Genomic DNA, 25688 nt, shown 5'->3' with positions numbered 1-25688 from the left:
ATCAAGGTACATGGCCCCGCGAACTCCGGCCCCCCATGGATGCTGTGCAGTCACGCTGAAGTTCATCTACACCGGCTGGGTACACGTCTTGCCAATCTAATGGGCCTTTTTTTTTTTTTTTTTTTTTTTGCACTTTAGCATTTCTCCAAAGAGAAGGAAAAAAAATAATAACCACCACCAACAAACTTGAGGCGAGGACTCCTTCCCAGACAGAGCTGCGAGGGTCCTTTCAAATAACAAGCAGGGATCTAGCTACACGATTCCCATTAACAAGCCTGAGAACTGCATACTGCTCTCAAGAGTTAGCCATTAACTTTAGTACATTATAAAACAAGAGCTAGTAACTTTGCAAAGCTGATGAAATCGCAATTTCTTATTCTGCCCGGATTTGACGGGGCCAATTCAGGCAATGTCCTGACTGTGAGCACAGCCATGATTATTTCGGGAAACCAGCCCTTTCCCTCCCCATGCCCCAGAGGGGTCTACTCCCGACAGAGCGCATGTGGTAGTTCTGGTTTTAAAGGAGATACTGTCCTCCCTTGTTCTCCTTCAGACGGGCTCCTAATGATGCAGTGTATAGAAAGAGAGCCTAATTCAGTGTCCCATCTGCAAGCTGCACATCACTTTAGGGAGCAGGAAAGGGAAATGGGCAGCCAGGAGAGGCGTCCCTCTGTCCCTTCGTTCACTCATTCGGGAAGCAGAGGACTGACGGGTCGGGGAAGGCACCCGGCTGGACACAGGGGAAGCCGGACCACGGAAGCGAGTGCGGTGCTGCCCGTGTGGGGTGACCACCGCACACACGCAGGCAGCTGTGACACCTGGTGGGAAGCCCTGGACCCCGGGGGGGAAGCTGGGTGCCTGGAGCCCCTAGTGAAGTGCGGGGCAAGGAGTTCCTTGGGCAGATGGGGCGAGAGGGGGATTGGCTACAGGGCAGAGGCTGATGAAGTCCTGGGGCAGCCTCCCACGGCCCCGGGGATCGTGATTTGAGCTTTCGAAGTGTGCTTTCTTCCTGTGCAGGACCCGGGGAGGGGTGCAGAGAGTGTCACCTGGAAGACTGCACATAAAGCTGCTGCCGCAGGGTCTGGCCGGGAGTGAGCGCTCAGTACATGGCGCTGGTGCCGGAACCTGCTCCACGGCCCACTGACTGGGCCCACAGGGATTCTCCCCGGCTCCCTACACTGGCCCTCCCTTGGATCAGAGCCTCAAGAGTTAACGCCCGGATGGGCTGTCCTCTGCTGCTCGGTTCTACTGTTTCAAATCTATGCATCTTGTCTGGCCAAGCTCCACAGGGGTGATGTTCATCCTCTTTCCTCTCTCCCGCCCAGCCCTCGTGCAGTCCGTGGGGCTCACTCATCAGAGCCTCCTGGGCTGGCCGAGTGACTTGGGAGGACGAGGAACGGACACCTGTATACCCTCAGTGAGCTCCGCGGCATGCAGGAGAAATCTGCTCCCTGTCCACAGGCTTGGAGGCCATGTCTTCTGAACCAGCCCAGGGCTGGGCCTGGAGTAGGTGCTCCACACAGGGTGACACTGAAGTGCTCCCGTTTCATTGGGAAATCAAACTGCCATATATACTGAGCAATTAATCGAGGAGCAACCAATCAAATAGCTTGCATCCACTTGCTAAATGACTCGATTAGTTATCTCGCTGGTGCTCCCTACAACCAGAGCAGGGAGGCTTTTTGGTTTTTGTTTGCTTGTTTCTAAATATAAAAGAATCGGACATAAAACATCACAAATAGAGGCCGGCACTGTGGCGTAGTGGGTAAAGCTGCTGCCTGCAGCACGGGTGTCCCATATGGGTACCAGTTCAAGTCCCGTCTGCTCCACTTCTGATCAGGCTCCCTGCTAATGCACCTGAGAAAGCAGTGGGAGATGGCTCAAGTGCTTGAGCCCCTGCACCCACGTGGGAGACCCGGAAGAAGCTCCTGGCTCCTGGCTTCAGATCCGCACAGCTCTGGCCATTGTGGCCATCTGGGGAGTGACCCAGCAGATGAAGACCCCCCCACCATCCTTCCCTACTCCTCTCTCTGCCTCGCTGTAACTCTGCCTTTCAAATAAATAATCTTAAAAAAAACACACACACAAATAGTAGAAGGAAAATAACAGTTTCTTGGGAAGCAATCTCAGGGTTACAAACGATAAGAAATCACAGAGCCCCTTCTGCATTCCTGTTGACGTCTGCGAAGAGAGCAGGTCTCAGCCACCCTAATGCCCAGTGGTAGTGCGTCTCATCACGAGGCCACAGAGGCTCACAACTAACCGGTAGGTCATTTTAGAGAGAAATTGACCTGCAGATGAGAGTCGCTTTCATCGCTAGTCAGAGCTCGGATTGCTAGTTGACGGCTACTAGTCAGCTGTCGCTTCCTTGTTTAACACGCATGGGGACTGGAAGCACCGGGCCTAGGAAGTGCGTATCCTGACAATTCTGCCTGCACGGCCAACAGCGAATGACCAAAGTCCTCCCAGTGTGACTGGATTATCATTGTCTCCCCTGAATAAGCAGAGGAGGGAACACGTATTCCCAGCAACTAACGGAATAGAAAAAGAATAGTTCTTCTTCCCCCAAATTATTATTCACTGCCCTAGTTTCTTCAGATTTTTATTTCACAATTAAGTACTTTTTCTTGACTCCCCCTGATATTTCTAAACTTCCATTATGGCTTTTGGTGGTTTTCTATCATGAAGATGGTGTCTCAAGAAAAGGCAGACTTTCCGAGAAATGTCCACATTAGCAGAATTTCCCACTGCAGGTGGACATGATGCACGTGGAGTAACTTAAAAATAGAAGCCCAATACATTCCAGTCTTTTCTAATAATGAGACTTTTTTTGGAAAGAAATTCTTCAGTGATGACTTGCGCTATATATAGAAAGGTATATAAAAAGCTGGAGGAAAGAAATTAATTCAGATAAATTACAGCCAAGTCTGCCCTCTGCTGTACTTGAGTGGTTTCCATCCAGTCAGGTTTTTAGCTGAAGTCGCTCAGTACTAACAAATCAATCTCAAGTCATTAAGAAAAAATTTTTTTGTAATGCCAAAAAACAATATTAGTGCCTCGATAATAGATTAAAGCAATTATACTATTATTATTTTAGGACACTGTAAATTTCCAGTACTGATGTATTTTTGCTACCACACGGCATTTATAAAATAATAATGATGCTGAAATATACATGAATCATGAAAAGTATGTCATTCCAGGGAGCCAGCTCAGTGTGGTCACTGATAATTTAAAATTCTTCCTTGTTTTGCTTAAATAAGGGCCAGAGCAATTCTATTTTAACAAAACAAAGACATTCTTATTTGATCACTAGTATTTTTGTCTGACCCTGAATGTTTGGCCAGTGTCTCCCTAACTGATTCGGTGTTGTAGCGCGGCCTCTGCAAGCTATGCTGCTCAGCTGGCCCCTGGCCAAGGCCAGTGGCAAAGCCGGCACATTCGGGCATTCTTCTCACCCAGGTGGGTGCCTGACGGAGAACCGGTCCAACCAGTATCAGAATTTGACTGACACAGAGGTGGCTCCATCACCCAGTCTCAAGCATTCTTTCCACCAGACATTTATGCCTTCTAATAACTAGATGCTCTATATTTAATCAAAACTGCTTTTAGAAAATCTATCTTCTCTTATATAAAACATCTAGTGAGGCTTGCTGCGTGACCCATCCCGAAAACAATTTCTTCTTATAAAGACTTACCTGTAAAATAAAAAAAGGAAAAAATTAAATGTTTTTAAAATCCCTAAAAAAAAATCCATCTTCATTATCCTCTTATTCTCACAATGGAAGCACAATGCTTTATTTCTGAGACCACCTTCTACTTATTCCCCAGATAATGTAACAGACAATATTGGCACAAGTATAAAATTCTGACTTCTCTCTCCTAAGGAGACAGCAAAACAGAAATGATTTTGGCCTATTGGAGAGGAATTCTTATCTGAACCTACAGCAGGCAGAATTTAGAAGACTGCCTAGGTGACTGGTTAAAGTGTCATTCTTTAACATCCAGATGGACTTCATTAGAGATCATTAGAATTAAACATTCAATTGCCCTGAATTTTTTCTTCTGGAGAAAAAGAGTAACCAAAATAAATAATAAATAAAAAAGAGAAACATTGTATCGATATCCAGGCTCCACCCTGCCAAGCCTCGCAGGTGTGGGCCACATACTGTACCGATGATGTCGCATAGCCTGCCCAGCTGCATGTTCTGCTGTGTGCTGAGGTCGGCGATGCGCTCCCGCACAGACTGGGCATATCCTAGAAGGCAAACAAGGTGTCAGAACCCGGAAGGAGCAAAGTCAATACAGCAAAACGCCACAGAGAGCTTCAAAATGCCACAGAGGCCACACTTCGGGGGGTGGGGGGGGAGCCAGTGTCGGCTGCAGCTTCTTGCAGAAGCCATGCCTCTTCCCAGAAGGAGGTGTTGGCTTCTCCAGGGATTAAGCCTGAGTCTGGAAGATGGCTAAGCAGCAGATCTTGCAACCAAGAGTTTTCTATTTCCAAACACCCACAAGGCTGTGGAGAACCAGGATTGCAAAACCACAGAGAAAAGTTCTGACATTGAACGTGACTGTTCAAAATTGGTATGGAAGGAAATTATGCTTAGGTTTAAAAAAATCATTTTTTTAACTTGTGCTTCTGTATGGGGGCATTGTGAAGAAGAGTCTGAGAATCATTCTAAAGGGACACCCAGGTTTCAGATAAACCCTTCCGTCAGGAATGAGTACTGAAGTCATTGTAACACTAAAAAGAGCCAGGTTTCTGCTCTCCGTCCAAAGAACTTTTAACCTTGAAAGGACAGAAAGGTGAATGGTTATTTTGTCAGTATGAACGAAAGTCCCATCAGTTGCCTTGGTTTCCACTGGAAACAGAGCAAAAGGAAAATACACATGGGTTACAAAAATCGGCCACAAAACATAACAGCACAGCAACACTCTCCGTGACTTTAGATCTTAAGAAAAGTGGATCAAAATGTGAATTTAAAAGCCAAGCACACTCATAACTGCTTATATGAAACTTAGCAACTACAGGATGCAGTTTTTTAATTTTTTTTAAGTACAGTTGCTTTTCACGTTTTGAAGGGATGCGCCAATGCCTCCTTGAGGTCAGTGAGCCCAACACGCGTTTCAAGTTCAACTACTCTAGGTAAAGTGATTTTTGTATACTCTTTCCTCAGGATGTGACACAGATTTCCTTTTCAGCACAAGAAAAACTACAGCAATGCAGACAACAGGGCTTCAGACCAAATGAACTCTGGTAATTGGCTCTTTACTTTGATGTCAGTGTTTAAACTCGAGACGATGTCTGGAAATTAAATCAGTTTTCAATTCATCTGAAAGTCTTGCCTTTTGCTTTATGCATATGAACTTGAGAATTAAAGAGGCAGAAGGACAAATGGGCTGTTGGAATTATGTTTGAAAAATTATTAATTTCACTAATGATGTAGAGAACCACTCTGTGTGAAGACTGATGTAGGTGGCTACAATTGCAATGCCTTTGTGATTCCAATATTGTAACTCGTGAGACTTTGCATGTGTGTAATTCTATCTATATTCAGATAAATGTTTAAAAGGGTGCATTGTGAAGAACGTATATATCAAGACCATAAGAAGGCAGGAAAAATGTGTAAAGAAGAAAGGATGATTACTAAAAGTCCCTGAGTGCCTTCTATGAATGCAGGTCCTTTCAAAAGTCAAGATAAAAGGCAGAGTGGAGATGTCTCATTAAGGCCATGTCCAATTTGAAGCAGCAAAGATGTCTGATCACTTTGTTGCCACAGGTGCAGCACTGAATGTTGCAATCGAGTGCCTGAGGTCGGTTTTCCTACAAATTACTCGGTACCTCTGTTTGCACTGATCAAGGATGTGTAGTAAGTGTCTACACGGTGGCAGGCGCTTGACTTATCCAGTAGGAGTGCCTGCTGGAGATGCCCTCACCCTACATAGGTTTGAGTCCTGGCTCAACTCCTGACCCCAGCCAGCTTCCTGCTAATGCAGACCCTGGGAGGCAGTGGTGATGGCTCCAATAACTGGCTTCCGGCCACCTGTGGGAGACCTGGACTGAGCGCCCAGATTCCAGCTTCAGGCCCTGCCCAGCCCCAACCATTGCAGGCACACAGGAGTGACCTAGCAGATGGCAGCCCTGTCTGTCTCTCCAAAAAACTAAAACAAAAACCAAAAACAACTCTACACAGCATTATGGCAGAACTGGTACTAGATAAGGATGCTCAGGTGAGCGCCTTTGTCTCTCCCCCCATCTAACTCTACTAGCTATTTCACAGTTCCAATATTAACTGTTTAGCTCTTGTGACAAATAAAAAAGACAAGACTCTCCAAGTGGGAACAGGGAAGAACTCCAGAGGGGACAGAGAGCGCTGAGTCTTCCCACTTTCATTTTCCATTGCTGTGGTAGGCAGAATCACAGCACGCCCTAACCTCCAGAGCCTGTGAATATGCTAAGTGACAGGGCAAAGGGAAATAAGGGTGCAAATGGAAGCAAGGTTGCTGATCAGCTGACCCTAGAATAAAAAGATTATCTTGGGGGCTGGTGCTGTGGCATAGTAAGTTAAGACTCCACCTGTGGTGCCTGCATCCCATATGGGTGCCAGTTTGAGTCCTGGCTAATCCATTTTCCACTTCTGATCCAGCTCCTTGCTAATGGCCTGGGAAAGCAGTGGAAGATGACCCAAGTCCTTGGGCTCCTGCATCCACATGGGAGACCTGGAAGAAGCTCCTGGCTCCTGGCTTCAGATCACTGCAGCTCCAGCTGTTGCAGTCATTTGGGGAGTGAACCAGTGGATGGAAGATCTCTCTGCCTCTGTCTCTCCCTCTCTCTGTCTGTAACTCTGCCTCTCAAATAAATAAATAAATAAATCCTTAAAAAAATAGAGATTATCTTGGGGGCTGGCATTGTGGAACAGCCAGTTATGCCGCTGCTTGTGCAGGTGGCAAACCATCCTGGTGCACCAGTTCAAGTCCTGCCTGCTCTGCTTCCAGACAAGCTCCCTGCTAATGTGCCTGTGAAGGTAGTGGAAGAAGTGGGAAACCAGAGTGGAGACCAGAGTGGTGCTTCAGCCTGGCCCAATGCCAGCCATTGTGGCCATATGAGAAGTGAACCAGTGGATGGAAATGGCCACTCTGAGGGCCTGCAGCAACAGTTCTAAACCTTCTTCCCACTTTGGAACACGTGACTGGTGCACAACACCTTCCCAGGGCATTCCAGGGTCACAGCAGCAGCAGTAGTGACTCCACCCCTTTCTCTTCCACTCAAGAAACCACACTGGAGGCAAACTGAGCAAAAGGAAACACTATTGCAGAGATAATCTGGAATTGCCCCAATTCATTAAAAAAAAGTTGGTATTCTAATGGTAAAAATATAAGGAGACCCATGACGTATTTCACAAGTGATTGCACGCTGGCATATTGTGAGAGCATGATCTAGAGAGCTGTGATTCAGGCATTATGGCTATGCCCAGGTCTTCATTGCTTGTGACAGTGTGAAAGCACACTTGCAATACTAGAGCTCAAGACAGGGAGAGACCAAGAGAGAACAAGAAAGATCCTTAGGAGCCGGCAACTGTGGCACAGTGGGTAAAGCTGCCACCTGTAGTGCCAGCATTCTGGCTGTTCCACTCGAACCAGCACCCACATGGGATGTCGGCACTGAAGGTGGCGGCTTTACCTGCTACGCCACAGCGCCACAGCGCTGGCCCCCAGACAGAAACCTCTGCCCCTGGATCAGTTCCTGCAATGCTCACAACACCAGGGGCTGGGCCAGGCCAAAAACCAGGGGCCAGAAACTCAATCCAGGTCTTCCATGTGGGGGCAGGGGTCAAAGTACTTGAGCCATAGCCTTCTGCCTCCCAGGGTGCACATTTGCAGGAAGCTGGGTTGGAAGTGGAGCTGGACCTCAAACCCAGGCACTCTGATGCGGGATGTGGGTATCTTAACCGCTGAGTCAAACGCCTGCCCCAAGGACATTGCCTTGTTCAAACCTTTGTAAGTGGCTAGCACAGCACAGCAGGTAACCAGAGCCAGTGATTCTCTCAAGTTGTGGTCTGAGGATCAGAGGGGTCCTGAGTCCTTCCAGGGAGCCTGCAGGACTGAGCTATTTTCAAAAGGATCCCAGGATGTTACTTGTGTTCTTCAATCATACTCACTCGTGATACTGATATGATTTCAGTTTCCACTGGCACTTAGAAATATCATTATTGAGTTTAATACAACGTCAGAGAAAAACAACATAAATACCAGAAAAGATTACAAGTACATTAAAAATAGTCTTCCTTTATCTAAATACTTGTCTGTGCAGGGCCAGATTTTCTTCATTTGCCTTATCTGAAACAAGCGTACTGCGACAGACTGAACACAGAAAGAGATGAGAACCAAGCACGTGTTAGTAAGAGATCTGTCCGACAACGCTGCTCTTCTCACTGAGGCATTTTTTGTTGTTGTTTTGCCAAATAGTTACCTTTTCATTAAAAATATGCCATTTAGGCTAATACTGGTAATGGATTTATTTACTGTTATTTTAAAATAAGTTAATAACTATTTTAATTGATTTTTCTTTTTAATCGACATGTGATGACACATATAGTTATGGGGTATGTGATAATTCAATACACGGATACAATCTGTAATGGTGAAATGGTGGATTCCTTGGGAGAATGAATTTTAATTTTAGTTGAACTAAAAAGAAAATTGAAAGAGTGAGTGTATTTTGTTCCTGTTCCCCCCAAAATCTGGATAGTTCTGGGAACCACTCTCTGGGAGGCCTCAGCAGTGCCTCTGTTGCAAGGATCCAGCTTTGGCAACGCCATTGCCAAGAGGATTCCCTACTGAAGCCTGCTGAAGACTGCGAAGATTGGGCTGGAAGTCCCGTTTCCCAGCCTGGAAGCTCCAAGGAAAGCGAGAACACAGAAAGGCACCCGTGTGTTCAGAGGCACAGTAAAATGTGATTTCAGATCCACACTCTTGGATGCATGCTGCCCTGCCCGGTTCACAAACAGAGGTGGGTTCAAGTTCTCATTCGTCACGAGCAACCGTCTCCTGAGCTTGCTTGCTTTTCTTTTTTTTTTTTTTTTTTTTTAACTTTTTATTTGAGAGTCAGAGAGAGCTCCCCTCCTCTGGTTCACTCCCCAAATGCCTGCAACAGCTGGGGCTGAGGCTGAATGGAGGCCAGGAACCTAGAACTCAATCCAGGTCCCCAGCATGGGTGGCAGGACCCCAGCTCCTTGAGCCACCACCTGCTGCCTCCCAGATGTGCATTAGCCAAGAAGCTGGAATCCGGAGCCAGAAGGAGAGGTGAACCCAGGCTCTGATGGGGGATAGGAAAGTCCTAGCCCATGTCTTAACTGCTAAGCTGACTGCTGGCTTTTCCTATCTTTTCTTTAGCCTTTGGCAATGGTGTAGACCAGCTGAAAAATTTTTTCATGAGCTTTACAGTCCATGGAGCCACACAATATTTACAGACTGGAATATTTTGGAGGCCACTAACTATAAAATAAAAACTGCACCGAGTTTCACTGAGGCACCAAGTGACGTGCTGTGACAATCTGGAAGTGCAGGGGTCCGATCAGAAGTGGGGGAGATAACCCCACCAAAGAGATTGGCAGCAGCTTTCGTTGGCTGGTTTTTATTTAGGTCTCTAGTTTTTCTACAGGAATTAGGAGTCTTTGTTGTGGTTCTTTCTTAGTTGACTGATAGATCTTACTTAAAATAGACGCTAGTATTCTATTCCTGCTCTGCACCATGGTAGATTATTTTTCTATAATTATATTTCATTAATAAAGATGATAAAAATATGTAATATCCACTTAAGAGATCTGCCTATACATTCTGGAAAAGACGATATTTGAGCATCCTATCGAATTATGAGGCCAATTGGTTTCTTTGGACAATAAGTCTACAGCAGTCCATCTCCATCTCTCCTGTGGCTTAAAAATAGCTAGAAATATCTGTTCTATCTAGAAATACTACCTGAAATACATAATAGTCAATCAAATCTCACAAGCCCTCCTTTCAAAGATGTTTCCCAATGTGTACTTGTTTTAAAGCTCATATGATCAAGCCATAGATTTTAAAATACATTATAGTTATTTGGGGGTTAACAATGTAATGGGGGGCATCCTTCCTGTGAACATCTGTAGAAAGCAATTACGCCAATGAGTCCACAATTGCATAAACAGAGAACCAAATGCCTGCCACTGCAATCTATGATGCAGCTATCAGCTACCTAGCTCTCATTCCTAGTGGTTCAAACAAGTCCGTGCAGCCCCACTTAGCCAGTGGTGTGGCCTAATTATCTCACGGGCTAATTCCACAGCAAATTTCCTATGGAAAGGGAACCCGTGCAGAAGGGGGGCATTGGTTTTGAGTGCCGACCTGAGCCCGACAATCCTACCGACTGATTCTGACAGTGAATCTGTCTCAGCTCTGAAAACGAAATTACTAGACTGAATAGATTGTTTTATTGCAGTGTATTTAGAGGAAAAAAATTGGCTTCACTTTGATCTACTTTCGTTTTTTTGAATCGTGTAGGGAAGCTCCTTGGGCATGAGACAATAAAGCCATGCAGCATGTTGCTGACATTCTGGAATATTCTCAGGGGAAGTGGTGTACAAGAAAACGCTATCACCTATCTTTAAAAAAAAGTGTAGTTTGAAAATTTTGTCTGTGGAATAGGTTTGCGATAACTGCTTAATGTTACTTAAACTTCACGTCCACAAGTCGTTTTATCAAACCTAAAGCAGACGTTGCAGGAACAGATTCTGTGTGCTCAAGTATTGCTCTCTTGTGAAAATGTGCAATGGGCATTCTTAAATGCTCACTTAAGAAAAATACCTGAGCTTGTTCTGACCTCAAAAAATACATAATTAGTTTTTCTTTAAAATGGGCACTATGTTGTTAACAAACAAAAATTCCTGCAATGGGAAGACTTCCGCGTGTGTGTGTGTGTGTGTGTGTGTGATGTATTTATTTAAACTGAGTATGTGTAATCCATAAGAAAACTAGCTTTTACTCTCAGACTTAAAATGATGCTTTCTAATTCTAGTTTCTTTGGCCAAATTATTCTCATCCTCCTGAAATTCTAAGACACTTTATTTAAAATTATGTTTTATCACCCCGTTTACATTACCATTGCTTTCAAGGGCTTAATTCTTTGGGGATGCCATGGGTCAGGTTACTCTGCAGGGCTAACTGCGGGAGTTTTTTTAAAGGGTCAGTGGTGAGAACGGGGGGGGGGGGGGGGGGGGAGAAAGTTCTGGAAATTGTGTCTTTAACAGCTTGGTGCTTATCAACAATGCAGGACGGGGGGGGGCAGGGGGGGGAACCTCTTTCTGGTTCTAGCTTTGAACAAGAAAAGAGAAACCCAAACAGAACGTGTCACCTGATATCAGGTCAGGTCCACGATTAGTTGCAGAAGCAAAAGCTCTCGCACCTTATTCGAAGGACTTGAGTCAGTTAATTGGGTCTGCAATTAGCCTCTCTAGTTGCAATCAATTACAAGTGCAATTTCTGTGTGTGAACTAATTTTGTGTGCAAAAGTAGTCTCACCGAAACAAAAGCCTAAGTTAGAATAAAATGCAGATCTGTCTTGGCTCACTTACATCCGTGGGCCGGACACAAGACCACAGCTGAAGATTGTAGGCAATTCAAGTGATGATACTTAGGTAACAATTTCAATGCTTTTTTTTTTTCTCCCATTACTGTCCAAGTGGGTCATGGTCCTACAGCACACACGAGCACACAAACAGGTATACTCACACGGGAGCAGAGATAAATCGCAATCCAGATTCTGTTACCATGGATCACGTAAGGACCCGCGCTCTGCTTCGAAGGCCTGAGCAGAAAGCTACTGTGTAATACGGAGATTCAGTGGGTTTTGTCATCTGTCAAAGCCACCAAGTCAGCTGGGGAAATCTGGCCTTAGCAAGCAAGTGTGACCCACCAGGTAGAAGCAACACAAAACAAAACAAGCCAGCCAGCAAGCAAATGCCAAACATTTTGACAGCCGCTCGTGTTTAAAAAGAACTTGCGACGCACGTCTCTGGGAGTCCCCACGCTATCCTGGCATACCTATTTCACCACTGTGCTTCAGACAACAGCTTTTAAGTCCCCCAATTCATAAATGTAATTAAATAATTACATTAGTGCTAATTAACATGAAACTGCAGATTATTTAAGCGCAAAAAACACTATTCAACTTCTTAATTATTCTTGTTCACACAGCATTTCCTTTTGCTCAGGCGCCCTAGGTGCAAATAAAGCATCCCATCTGCTCGTAATTAGAACTAAATAATTTCAGAGAATGTAGCTTATCATTTTGACTGCACATTTGATTAAAAACAGTGTACCAGCAATATCCTGGCTTATTGGCGTAACAGCATCAACACACAAGCCCGTGTTGTTCTACCATTAAAGAAGATCGAAAACATTATCTGTTATTTCGGGGGAGGGGAAAAAATACAACTTTTTAGTTCATTTCATACAGATGAAAGCGAATTACAGCAAATCACCTCTCCACTGAATAGCAGACCCCCACATAATGACTTTATTTGCTTAATCCCCAAATTAAACGCCGTTTCGAGCGAGGGCCCTGTGTTATTACTCTCATCATGTCGAGAACATTTTCCTGCCGAGACCAATTTGAATAAAACAAGGGGCCTTCCTTGAACTCAATCACGGAGCCCTAATGTGGTGGGTAATAGAGGTTGCTGATGGATTTGCAGGCAGAAGTGTTGTACCTAATGACGGGATATGGATAATAGTCCTCCTCGAGGTCTTGATGCGATTCCAGTTGGCTGCCAGATGCTGAAAATCAAGAGGAGCATTGATCAGTGACAGGACGCTGCAGTGGATCCATCGAGTCGAACTTCAGCTGTTTTTCCACTGTACAGTTAAGCCAGGCATAAATTATATTAATTGATTTAATTACATACTTAAAACATCTTCCCCAATTAATTTAATTAGGTGGCTACATGATGCTACTGGCAGGGGAAGATTAGAGGCAGCTCACTTAATTAACAGAATATGAATGAAAAAAAAAAGAGAAAGCAAACATAAATGAAATTGTGAGCACTAATTAAAAGGCTGTCTGAAAACTTAAATACTTTCTGACAAAGTGGTGACAGCCACGGAGACAAGAGAGGATTTTTTTTTTCCTAGCAAATTAAAGTGCCAGAAGGTATATATAGGGAGAAAAGGTAACGCAGCGAAAACATTGATTTTCTGACAGAGCCACTGCCGTCAAAGTGAAGGAACGTTTTCCTTCCTGTCGAAAAATTGCAACAGATTTTTGCAAGGGCTAACGGCCAGGTTCCCGGTTAGGGCTCAAATATGATGCAAAAACCAATGTAGGGGTCTGTGCATCTGCGTGGAGGGGAGTCTAACGCGAGGGAGGCGGAGGGGGAGGGCCATGGCGGCGGGGGAGGGAGGGGGGAGAGGGAGAGAGAGAGAAGATAAGAGACAACGTATGGCAGTCGCTCAAGCAGGAAATGTTTAGAAGAAGAGGGCTGACGCGACAGCTGGCAGCCCCGCGCACCTTGGCTCGGATGCGGAAGTTCTCCAGGTGTCTCTGCCGCGACTCCTTCAGGATGGCCTTCAGCCGAGTCTTATGGCAGTGTAAGAGCCAGGCGATGGCAATGACACCTGACGCCCACTTCTGCGCGCGGTACAGGAGGAACAGCCTTCTCTCTTTGTAGCACTTCCACGTGGCTTGAATCTTCACGGCGGCATTCAACTTTCCCTCTCGGCCCTTGAACCTCTGCCCGGGGATACTGAGCAGCATCTGGACGCGAACGGGGTCCTCCAGCATGGACAGGAGGTCCTCCCGGGTGGGCCTGTGCTTCAGCTCCATCTCGGGAAGGAGGGCCACCAGATTAGTCCCTTTCACTTTCACTTCCGGGATCGCGTAGTCGCGGAGAAACTTCTCCAGGTGTTCCAGCAGAGAAAAAATGCTCCCCCAGGCTGAGCTAAAATGCTCCTTGAACGCTAAGAAGTCTGGGTCCGTCTTGTCGATGGTGCCGTTATAGATGGGGAAGGCGTAATCCCACGGTGACTTCAGAGGTCTACAAGGCGTCGTGATTTTCATGGACTGCGGAAAGAAAATGGGGCAGGTGTGAAAGATCTGTGATGGCCTGAATTCAGGGGGTGGGCAAGACGCACACGGCCTTATCATTTACCGCTCTGTGGCGGGAAGCTGTGGACCTCAGGACTGATTCAAAACACACACAGGGTACCTAATCTGTCACTAGGACAGCTTAGTGGTCACTTAAGGCTAGGAACATTCTTAGTAAAGGGTTACAAAACTGCTAGAGGAGACAGATGGAGAAATTATGTGCTCAGTTATACTTTGGTATGGTCAGCTGACCCCTCAGTCTCTAGCGATGGAATTCTCACACATTCGCTCCTGGGCTCAGAGAAACGCACCGCTGGCCCCTTGTTCGTAGCTTAGCCACCAAGCCTGAAACAAACAGGGAGAAGCCTTCCCTTGCAGTTTTTCTTTTTAATAATTTCCTTTTTTAAAAAGATTTATTTATTTATTTGAAAGTCAGAGTTACACAGAGAGAGAGAGAGAGAGGTCTTCCATCTGCTGGTTCACTCCCCAGATGGCCGCAACAGCTGGAGCTGTGCCTATGGGAAGCCAAGAGACAGGAGCTTCTTCTGGGTCTCCCACGCAGGTGCAGAGGCCCAAAGACCTGGGCCATCTTCTACTGCTTTCCCAGGCCATAGCAGAGAGCTGGATCGGAAGTGCAGCACCCGGGTCTTGAACCGGTGCACATATGGGATACCGGCACTGCAGGCGGGCAGCTTTACCTGCTATGCCACAGCACCGGCCCCCCTTGCAGTCTTGAGGATAACTGAGCATCTGTTGAAAGCTCCTCCTGGGGGCCCACACAGCTAATGTCACCGCCTGTGATGCTGGCATCCCACAAGGGCCCAGGTTTGAGTCCTGGCCACACCACTTCCAGTCCAGTTCCCTGCTAATGCGCCTAGGAAAGCAGCGGAGGATGGTCCAAGTGCTTGGGCCCCTGCACCCATGTGGGAGACCCAGATGAAGCTCCTGACTCGTGGCTCCGGCCTGGCCTAGCCCAGCCAAGCCATTGCAGCCAATTGGGGAGTGAACCATCATTTAGAAGATCTCTCTCTCTCTCTCTCTCTCTCTCTGCCTTTCAAATAAATAAATAAATCTTTTTTTAAAAGTCAATCAGAATATCAATGACTCTGATGCCTCACTGTGTTGAATGTTGCTACTTTAGACTGTTCCTGCTTTGTCTTTCCTCAGTGTTAACAGAGTAATTAACAAATTCAAGGCAGAACACTATCCAAGAGCAAAATGAGCTAAGAAATACACTTACAATAAAAGCTCCATAAGAAAACACAGGGGGCCGGCGCCGTGGCTCAATAGGCTAATCCTCCACCTTGCGGCGCCGGCACACCGGGTTCGAGTCCCGGTTGGGGCGCCGGATTCTGTCCCGGTTGCCCCTCTTCCAGGCCAGCTCTCTGCTATGGCCAGGGAGTGCAGTGGAGGATGGCCCAGGTGCTTGGGCCCTGCACCCCATGGGAGACCAGGAAAAAGCACCTGGCTCCTGGCTCCTGCCAGGATCAGCGCGGTGCGCCGGCTGCAGCGGCGGCCATTGGAGGGTGAACCAACGGCAAAAAGGAAGACCTTTCTCTCTGTCTCTCTCTCTCACTGTCCACTCTGCCTGTCAAAAAAAAAAAAAAAAAAAAAAAAAAAAAAGAAAACACAGGAAATTTAAAAACGAACAGCAGAACCCTTCAGGTTCTCTTTTTCTTTTCTCAATTTCTGGGCAGTGGCATAATTAGATTGTCGTCTCAAGTGAAAACGCAGAAAAGCAAGTGTTGGGTCCGAAAGGGGGCGGAATTTCCTTGAACAGCAAGCGATGAGTCTTTGTATGCTTTCAGCTTGGTAGCTGGAAGCCAATTCCTCCTTCTTGATGGGGGAGAGCGAGTTGGAGAAGGAACGCCTCCTTCAGCAGGCACCCGGGCTGGCGGGAGCAGTTGCAGCTCCCAGTAGAAGACAGGCAGCACTGGGCCGGCGCCGCGGCTCACTAGGCTAATCCTCCGCCTTGCGGCGCCAGCATACCGGGTTCCAGTCCCGGTTGGGGCGCCGGATTCTGTCCCGGTTGCCCCTCTTCCAGGCCAGCTCTCTGCTGTGGCCAGGGAGTGCAGTGGAGGATGGCCCAGGTGCTTGGGCCCTGCACCCCATGGGAGACCAGGAGAAGCACCTGGCTCCTGGCTCCTGCCATCAGATCAGCGTGGTGCGCCGGCCGCAGCGCGCCGGCCGTGGCGGCCATTGGAGGGTGAACCAACGGCAAAAGGAAGACCTTTCTCTCTGTCTCTCTCTCTCACTGTCCACTCTGCCTGTCAAAAAAAAAAAAAAAAAAAAAAAAAAAGACAGGCGGCACTTGCTCCGACGGTACGGCCTGTGGTTACATTTCCGCCTGCTGGTGTCGGGGAGGTGAGAACCCAGGCAAAAGCGCCAGCGCGTCATCAGGGAGGGACAGACACACTGAGCTATCACAGAGGGGCATGTATCGAGCTGGCCGGTCCTGTGTGGGAGCCCCTCAGCAATGCCCCAAGACTCTTGGAAGAAGCTGTGGATGGGAGGTTTGACAGAGGATCTGGTTGCCATGGAGTTGTCCACATACTTTTGACGTTCTTTATCTTTACAGAGAGTCACGTGGAGATAGGACCCTCTGTGGAAATGGAACAAGCTTGGGAGAAGTTCTGAAGGGAGAGGCCTCCTGTGTCTCCGGCTGCCTGTGCCTTCCCTTGAGCTGGGTCAAAGGGGCTGACAGCCATCGGAAGATGCGCTCCAGGCCTTTTCCAAGCAGAGCCTTGGGTTGGGGCTGTTTCAGAACAAAGGGGTTGCACCTCCCTGCCTTCCTGGAGGATATTCCAGCAAAGCCTGACTCTCAAAGGAGACACACCCTTGGACATCAAATAGACCACCAAGGCCCCGGGCAGCTGTGGGCCCGGAGTCAGCGAAAGCATAACTGTGGTACATCTGTCACGGAGAATGCCACACTCGGGAGCACTTCCGACTTGGAGCGAGAACGGACATGCCTCTCCTGAGAAAGGCTTCCCAAATTAAAGCAGTGCATCAGCAGCGCGAGGCCCTCTGCGCAGGTGAAGACGGAGCGGCCTCCAGCCCGCCAGGAGGAACAGCCCTGATTAAAGGTTGCCGGGTGCTCCGTCTCGGGGCCCCTCTGTCACTCTTCCCGGAGGATTTATCCCCGCCAGCGTGCCTGCGAGTCCTTGCGGGTGCCCCCCACCCCCCTTCCTCCTCCTCCTCTCACTTTCCCTGGGTTCTTCCCTTTCCTGCCAAGATGCACTGCACTCCCATTGTGATATCACCTACTCAACCGCAAAACTGCTGCTTCTGACGGGGTGGACATTGCCAACACGCATGCGCTGGCGCCAGCTCCTCCTCAGGACCACAGCCACACCTCCAGCTTTGTGACAAGCCTGCACCCACTGGCTGGCCCCCACAGAGCCCAAACCTGTGGCTGTGGCCTAATTATTAGCATCCGGCTCTTAACTAACTGAGTCAACTAGCTGGGAAATGCTCTTCTTCATTTGCAAAGGGTAATCACTAATTAGGTAACTTTGAGAGTTTCTGGAGCAGCTATTTAGGGAAAATTCTAAATCCAAGACAAAGGAAAAAAAAAAAAAAACAAGCCAGGAAGGCAAAGGAGGGGGTTGTGGTGTAGCGATTAAGCTGCAACTTGGAGCACCTGCATCCCATATCAGGCGTCCTGCTTCCAATCCAGCTTCCTGCTAATGCGCCTGGGAAAGCAGTGGATGATGGCTCAAGGACTTGGGTTCCTGTCATTCATGTGGGAGACCCAGATGGAGTTCCTGGCTCCTGGCTTCAGCCCGGCCTAGTTCCAGCCATTGTAGGCATTTGAGGAGTGAGCCAGTATGTGGAAGGTCTCTGTGTGTGTGTGTGTGTGTGTGTGTGCACCTCCCCCCTCTCATTCTTCTTTCCAGATAAATAAAGAAATCTTTTATAAAACAGGAAGGCAGGATGATGACTGTAACTCATAGAGATGAAGCAAAAAAAAAAAAAAAAAAAAAAAGCATTGATTACTCCCCAAAGAGCAGGGGTGCCATTTGTCTGACCCTGTTCTTTTTTTGTTGAGGGCACATGATGTGTTGGGTTTTGTACAGAACAAACATCGGCTGGCTAGAACTGCTCAAAAGCTAAACACCACATGGACAAAGAAGCTGACTTAATCAGGGCTTAGCATAATCATAGCCTTGACTTTTTGTATATGAGGGATCTTGAAGGTCGTTGGCCTTGCTTTTTGCTTGATCTGCTTATTATGGGCCCAGGGAAATGAGCCTTGGCCCTGAAGTCCAGCTATCCCGGGTTCATACCCAGTCCTGGTCCCTATCTGTTATATGCTCCTGGGTGAGGGGTCACCCTCTCGGAACCTAGATCTTCTGACCTGTAGAAGTGTGAGACCCCTGCAGAACTGCTGTGGTAATGACAATGCACCCTTGCGCGGTGCCTCAGTCCCAATTGGCATGGTTATTACTACAGCTGGGGAAACTGAGGCTCCCGCAGGTTCAATGACTTGCCCAAGGTCACAAAAACAGCTGGTGGATCTCCTTAACTTCTAGGACGCTGTTTTTGCTACAAGACAAAGTCCTCTTTGTAAACATTCCAAGTCCACACAGAAAGGCCTAAGTTGTGCTGGACTGAAATTTGTCTTAGGTGCCCTTCCATCTTTCTCTCTCTCTCTCTCTCTAACAGGCAGAGTGGACAGTGAGAGAGAGAAAGGTCTTCCTTTTGCCGTTGGTTCACCCTTCAATGGCCACCGCGGCCGGCGCATCGCACTGATCTGAAACCAGGAGTCAGGTACTTCTCCTGATCTCCCATGGGGTGCAGGGCCCAAGCACTTGGGCCATCCTCCACTGCACTCCCTGGCCACAGCAGAGAGCTGGCCTGGAAGAGGGGCAACCGGGATAGAATCCGGCGCCCCAACCGGGACTAGAACCCGGTGTGCCGGCGCCGCAAGGCGGAGGATTAGCTTAGTGAGCCGCGGCGCCGGCTAGCTTTTTATTTTTATTTTGAAAGACAGCAAGTCATATCAGGCGAGCTTCCATCTGCTGGTTCACTCCCCAGAAGCCCTCAGCAGCCAGCGCTGGGCCAGGATGCAGCCAGGAGCTGGAAACTCAACCCAGGTTTCCCATGTGGGCAGCTGTGACCCACATACTTGAGCCGCCACTGCTGCCTTCCAGGGTCTGCATCAGCAGGAAGCTGGAGCTGGGGCCCAAATCCAGGCACCCCAGAGTGGCAGGTGGGCATCTTAACTGCTGGGCTCAACGCCTGGCTGGGCTCTGTCTTTTTTTTTTTAATTAATTTATTTATTTGAAAGAGTGACACAGAGAGAAGAGAGGCAGAGACAGAAAGGTCTTCCAGCTGATGGTTCACTCCCCAATTGGCCACAACAGTCTGAGCTGTGCCCATCCGAAGCCAGGAGCCAGGAGCTTCTTCTGGGTCTCCCACATGGGTGCAGGGGTCCAAGGACTTGGGCCATCTTCTACTGCTTTCCCAGGCCATAGCAGAGAGTTGCATCAGAAGCGGAGCTGCCGGGTCTCGAACCAGCGCCCACATGGGACACTGGCGTTTCAGGCCAAGGCGTTAACGCACTGTGCCACAGAGCCAGCCCCTGGGCTCTGACTTTTTAACAGACTCCTGGAGTTGGTAAAGGCATCAAACCAAGGCCATTATCTTCAATGGCAGTGCTTTGAGTACCATGAAAAGGATCTCGGCCCAGGGTGATTTTGCTACTGTTTTATAAAGAAATTTCTTCTGAGCAGCTTTCAAACCAAAATGGATAAACAGCTGCCCACATCACCTCTGTGTAGGGGGAGAGGGGTGGTTTATGGGGCAAGAACTCCTAAGAGAGGTGATAGTCCCATAATCTGTAAATCAACAAAATGAGTCTCAGTTTGCAAGACCCAGAAACTACCAAAGTCTCACGTGTCAATTAAAAGGGAGAGCCAGAGTCCTTCACCTTTAAAAAGGGAAGGCAAAACAGAGCATGCTCAGGCCAGTGTTCGGCATAGTGGGTAAAGCTGAGACGTGCAGCTCTGACGTCCCACATGCATGCTAGTTCGAGACTTGGCAGCTCCACTTCTGATCCAGCTCCCTGCTAATGCACCTGGGGAAGCAGCGGAAGATGGTCCAAGTGCTAGGACCCTGCACCCACGTGGGAGACCAGGATGAAACTCCTGGCAACTGGCTTCGGTCTGTCCTAGCTCTGGCCATTGTGGCCATCTGGGGACCAAACCAGCAGATGGAATCTTGCTCTCTCTCTCTCTCTCTCTCTCTGTAATACCATCTTTGAAATAAATAAATACATCTTTAAGAAAAAAATAGAAAAATCATTGCGCAGAGACACATAAAGGAAGTGAATGGATGGTAAAGGCCACTCGGACCAGCAGCAGTTTTCTAGAAATCATTCCTGCCGTTGCTTTGAAAGATGTCCTCATTCAGAGGAGTCCTCCTGAACTCTGAAATATGTCCTTGGAGACGCATGGCCTCCTCCGACGCTCCCTCGTGGAACCCTAACACCCACTGGGTCAAATTCTGGTTGAGGACCAAACAGAAGAGAATCGTGACGATTTTTTTCAACAGACGGAGTTGCTTTCAGTCAAATGTGGAATCCCCTCTCCTAGAAACGCCTCTCACTCCAGCGCTGCCTTGATTTAATTTCGTCCTCTCTGCTACCTTTCTAACAGCCCCTGAGAGAATGTGACACACTTAAGGACCACTCGGGACAGTGACGATGGATTAGGCGAACCAGCAGGATGGGATTCAAACACAGCCTGGATTCCCAGGTCTCTGAGCAAAGACACAACATTGTTGTCTGTCCCAGTCACCTACCGGAGAGCACCTGTCAGAAAGGACCCCACCACCACCAAGGCCAAGCTTCGTGCCTGGATCTTCCCGAGTGAAAAACAAAAACAAAAACAAAAACAAAAAAATTTGCATGGTGCAAGTCTGTTGATTACGGGTCACAAAAGAATACATTTTGCAGAGTTCGAACATCACACCTTGCTACAGTCGCTACACCTACGTGTGTATTCTGCCTTATTTTTCCCCTCTGATGTTGCATTAAGCAACTGTGAATCACAGACAGGGACTAAGTTTGCTTTGCTCACTGCTGGGGTCCCCAGAGACTAGAGCGCAGCTTGGCATGCAGTAAAAGATCAACAAGGGTGAGCTGGATGAATGAACGGAGGAATGACCGAATGAGTAGATGGGCTTGCAGCCAGGTGAGCTGGGTTTCCAACACAGAGCTGTGCTGAGGTCCTGGGAGTCTGAATTTTGGAGCTCTGGGGAGGGGAAGTCGGGCTACGCAGATTCCAGAATGTCCCACACGCTTGAGTCAAGAGGTTCCGTCTCAGGCTGGCGCCGTGGCTCACTAGGCTAATCCTCCGCCTTGCGGCGCCAGCACACCGGGTTCTTGTCCCGGGCGGGGCGCCGGATTCTGTCCCGGTTGCACCTCTTCCAGGCCAGCTCTCTGCTGTGGCCAGGGAGTGCAGTGGAGGATGGCCCAAGTGCTTGGGCCCTGCACCCCATGGGAGACCAGGAGAAGCACCTGGCTCCTGCCATCGGATCAGCGTGGTGCGCCGGCCACCGTGTGCAGCGCGCCAGCCGTGGCAGCCATTGGAGGGTGAACCAATGGCAAAGGAAGACCTTTCTCTCTGTCTCTCTCTCTCACTGTCCACTCTGCCTGTCAAAAAAAAAAAAAAAAAAAAAGGTTCCGTCTCAAGGAGGGAACCCAAATACTAAAGTTCCACCCTTTTGTTTTCTTAGTTTTTAAAAATGTATTTGAAAGGCAGAGAACAAAAAGAGAAAAAGAGATCTCCCATCTGCTGGTTCACTCCCCAATGCCTGCCAAAGGGAGCTAGGGACACAATCTGGGTCTCCCATGTGGGTGGCAGGGACCCCTGTACTTGAGCCGGCACTGCTGCCTCCCAGGGGGTGCGCTAGTGTGCAGCTGGACTCGGAGCAGAGCCAGGACGCAAACCCGGGCACTCTGACCTGGGACGCAGGTGCCCAAGGCAGTGTCTTAGCTGCTGAGCCAAATTCTTGCCTCAAAACTTCAAACTTTTTGTAGTAGGTTCCTGAAAATAAAGATTCCTCGAATTCTTGGAATAATTATCACAAACTCAATTTGGTTCAGTTTCATTCTTTGGATCCTTAGGGAGAGCTTGACTGGCTCAAACGTGTTTGCCTTCTTGAGTGTGTTTATTTGGGTCATGGATCTAGGAGACCGAAAAGCAGATGTGACAGCAAAAGTCACAACTACTGATACTGAAAACAAAGAAGACACAGCAACTGAGGGCTGCATGTGTGAAACTCATTGTTGAATACACACAGAGTACAGGAGGCAGGCAGTGTGACAAAGTTGAGAAAGAGTTCCATTAGAAATGATTAAGGCGGGGCCCGCACCGCGGCTCACCTGGTTAATCCTCCACCTGCGGTGCTGGCAACCCATATGGGCGCCAGGTTCTAGTCCCAGTTGCTCCTCTTCCAGTCCAGCTCTCTGCTGTGGCCCAGGAGGGCAGAGGAAGATGGCCCAAGTGCATGGGCACCTGGACCCGCATCGGAGACCAGGAGGAAGTACCTGGCTCCTGGCTTTGGATCAGCATAGCTCCAGCCGTAGTGGCCATTTGGGGGGGTGAACCAATGGAAGAAAGACCTGTCTCTCTGCCTCTCTTTCTGTCTAACTCTGTCAAAATAAAAAAAAATACATAAATAAAATAATTAAGGCTTATAAAAATTCCCAATGCCTTGGGGACCTGCCTGTCACACGGTCCCATTTTGCTTGGTGGCTCTGTCATTTACCAGTTGGATGACTAGACCTTTCTGTACCCAGTTCCCAGGGTACGATGGGAGGAAGAGTGGGACCTACATGCAGAGATGCTGTGAAAACGACGTGAGGTGATCCACCTCCAACATTAGAACAGAGCTTGGGACACCGTGCCAGCTGCCACAGTAGTGCTGGCAGGAGGAGTGATGTTTGCAAAGCTGGCCCCTGTGTGGGGAGAGCTCTGTCCCCACCCCTTCACCACCTGGGGGGATACAGGGGCAATGAGGCAGGGACAGTGTGCAGGCCCCGGGGGTGAGTAACCGAAGGTCCTCAGAGCCACGAAAGCGGAGCAGGCTCGGCGGACATGAGCAGCTATAAATAGTCCAGGTACTGCCTTGGCCTTCCCAAATCACGTTCCACTTTGGCGGTGCAGAGTCAAGCTCATCATTTCCTCACAGTAAAAGTCGAGGGAAGCTGGGGGAAGGATCTAATTGTCTGATCAGCTTATCTGGGAGCCAGCTGTCTGGATTCTGGAGGACCCTCATGAAATCCTCGCTAGGCAGCCCTATCCTATCGCCGATCTGAGACACATCAGGAGTCTGAGAGGTGGCCCCTTTTCCTGGAAAAGGGTGACTGACTTCCCTCCAAAATGCAGGCCTGCAGCTGGCATTGCGGCTCAGTGAGTTAAGCCTCCGCGTGTGACGCCAGCATCCCCTCTCAGAGTGCTGGTTCGAGTCCCATCTGTTCTGCTTCCGAACCAGCTCTCTACTAATGTGCCTGAGAAAGCAGCAAAAGATGACTCAAGTCCTTGGGTCCTTGGGAGACCTGGCCTGGCCCAGCCCCTGCCGTTGAGGCCATTTGGGGAGTGAACCAGTAGATGGAAGATCTCTCCTTCCTTCCCTCCCTCCCTCCCTCTTTGACTCTTCCCTCTCTTGCATTCTGCCTTTCAAATAAATAAATAAATCTATTTTAAAAAGAAGAAAAAGGCCTAGAAGATGCTTTTAGAAATTAATCAATGTATCGGGCCGGCGCTGTGACACAGCAGGTTAACACCCTGGCCTGGAGCGCTGGCATCTCATATGGGCGCCAGTTCTAGTCCCGGCTGCTCCACTTCCGATCCAGCTCTCTGCTGTGGCCTGGGAAAGCAGTAGAAGAGGCCCAAGTCCTTGGGCCTCTGCACCCATGTGGGAGACCCGGAAGAAGCTCCTGGCTCCTGGCTCCTGGCTTCCGATTGGCGCAGCTCTGGCCATTGTGGCCAATTGGGGAGTGAACCAGCGGATGGAAGACCTCTCTCTCTGTCTGCCTCTCCTCTCTGTGTAACTCTGACTTTCAAATAAATAATTAAATCTTAAAAAAAAGAAATTAATCAATATATCAAAACATTAGATGGTATATTTTTCTTTTTTAAAAGATTTACTTATTTATCTGAAAGGCAGAACGAGAGAGAGAGAGATATCACTCCTCAAATGGCTGCAATGACCCAGCTGGGCCAATCGGAAGCCAGGAACCAAGAGTGAGGAGCCTCTTGCAGGTCTCCCACGTTGGTGCAGGGGCCTAAGGACCTCCTCCACTGCCTTCCCAGGCACATTAGCAGGGAGCTGGATGGACTTAAATCGGCGTCCATATGGGATGCCGGTGCTGCAGACGGTGCTTTACCTGCTATGCCACAGCACCAGCCCCATGGATCAGTTTTGTTTTTTTTTTAATGGACCAGTGAGTTAGTGTAACAACTGCCATATATTCCAAGATGCCTTCACACATATGAACCCATCTGATCCTTGTAGCATCCCCGTGAGAAAGGAGGTGTCATCCCCTTCTATCAGACGAGGAAAGACAGGTCCAGAGAACCTGCTCAAAGTTACTCTGCAACAAGGAGGAGGACCTGGCACATCCCTGTTTCAAGTGCAGGGCTGTTATTAGCTTTGCATGGTGCAGGCGAATGTGCGAGGCCAGCACAGACTTGCCAGGTTCTGGGGACTATTTCGTTGGGCCAACTTTTTTGTTACCTTAGCTGTTGTGACCAGCTTAACTCTAAAGCCCATACCTTCACCTCCTACAATATTCACACATTCCCTCTGTCTCTCTCTCTCTCACACACACGCACACACACACACACTCATGTATATGTGCACCTAGACAAGTGTGCACCATGCAAACACATGCGGAGGGGCACGGCTGAATTAATTTTTGCATTTTATTTCTTTTTTTAGGCGTAGTTTCAAATGATGGAGCTCTCTAATTGGAGACTGATGAGGCCCGGCCAGCTTTTAAGGATGCTAAATCATCTGCTTGGACAGAAGCCTGAGAAGGAAATTCTGTCCCGAGAGAGGGCGGAGAAAGGTTTTTGTCTCTAAATGAACCATGGCTTTTTTTTTTTTTCCCTGAAAACACAGATCTAATTTATTTTATAAAGGAAGCGCCAGAGAACTTTTGTGGCCATCTCCAGCTGTCAAGCGGCCTCCCACACTAGTGCCCTGCAGCAAAAGGAAGGGACATCAGGTGACAGACCCCAAATTTCAACTAGTCACACAAATTACAGACCTTCTGAGTGTGCTGTCCTCTTGACCTCCTGCCCTTCCCCTGCAACGGAGAGCGAGGCACAGTTTAAATCAAAACGACTCTCATGGGCAATTTTACAAAACAAATAGAAGCTTCGGAGCCCCCCCACCCCCTTCCCTGCTTCCTGCCTCCCCCGTGGGCCAGCCTGCCCCCTCTGGCCAGGCAGGCAGGCGCTGATCATTAGAAAAATCTTCCCACCCTTTAGACAGCTCTGGCAGCTTGCCAAACCCTGTTTGCTTTGAGGAAAGAGTTGGACAAAGTAAATAT

At 48.4% G+C, this 25688-nt stretch overlaps 1 protein-coding gene across 1 annotated transcript in view; it reads right to left on the bottom strand.

The window, feature by feature from the left end:
* IQCH (IQ motif containing H) overlaps positions 1 to 25688 on the bottom strand; it is a 142949-nt gene that overhangs the window by 99459 nt on the left and 17802 nt on the right. The window contains exons 4-7 of the mRNA XM_008268850.5: positions 25404 to 25442; positions 13544 to 14095; positions 12747 to 12813; positions 4175 to 4258 (exon numbers count right to left, since the gene is read on the bottom strand). Of these exons, the coding sequence (XP_008267072.3) occupies positions 4175 to 4258; positions 12747 to 12813; positions 13544 to 14095; positions 25404 to 25442 (742 nt within the window). The remainder of the gene's footprint in view (positions 1 to 4174; positions 4259 to 12746; positions 12814 to 13543; positions 14096 to 25403; positions 25443 to 25688) is intronic.

This window comes from Oryctolagus cuniculus, chromosome 12, assembly GCF_051225735.1.
Source record: "Oryctolagus cuniculus isolate XC-2025 breed Fujian yellow rabbit chromosome 12, ASM5122573v1, whole genome shotgun sequence".
In the NCBI taxonomy this organism is placed as follows: Eukaryota; Metazoa; Chordata; class Mammalia; order Lagomorpha; family Leporidae; genus Oryctolagus; species Oryctolagus cuniculus.
This window is presented reverse-complemented; position numbering and strand designations above follow the sequence as displayed.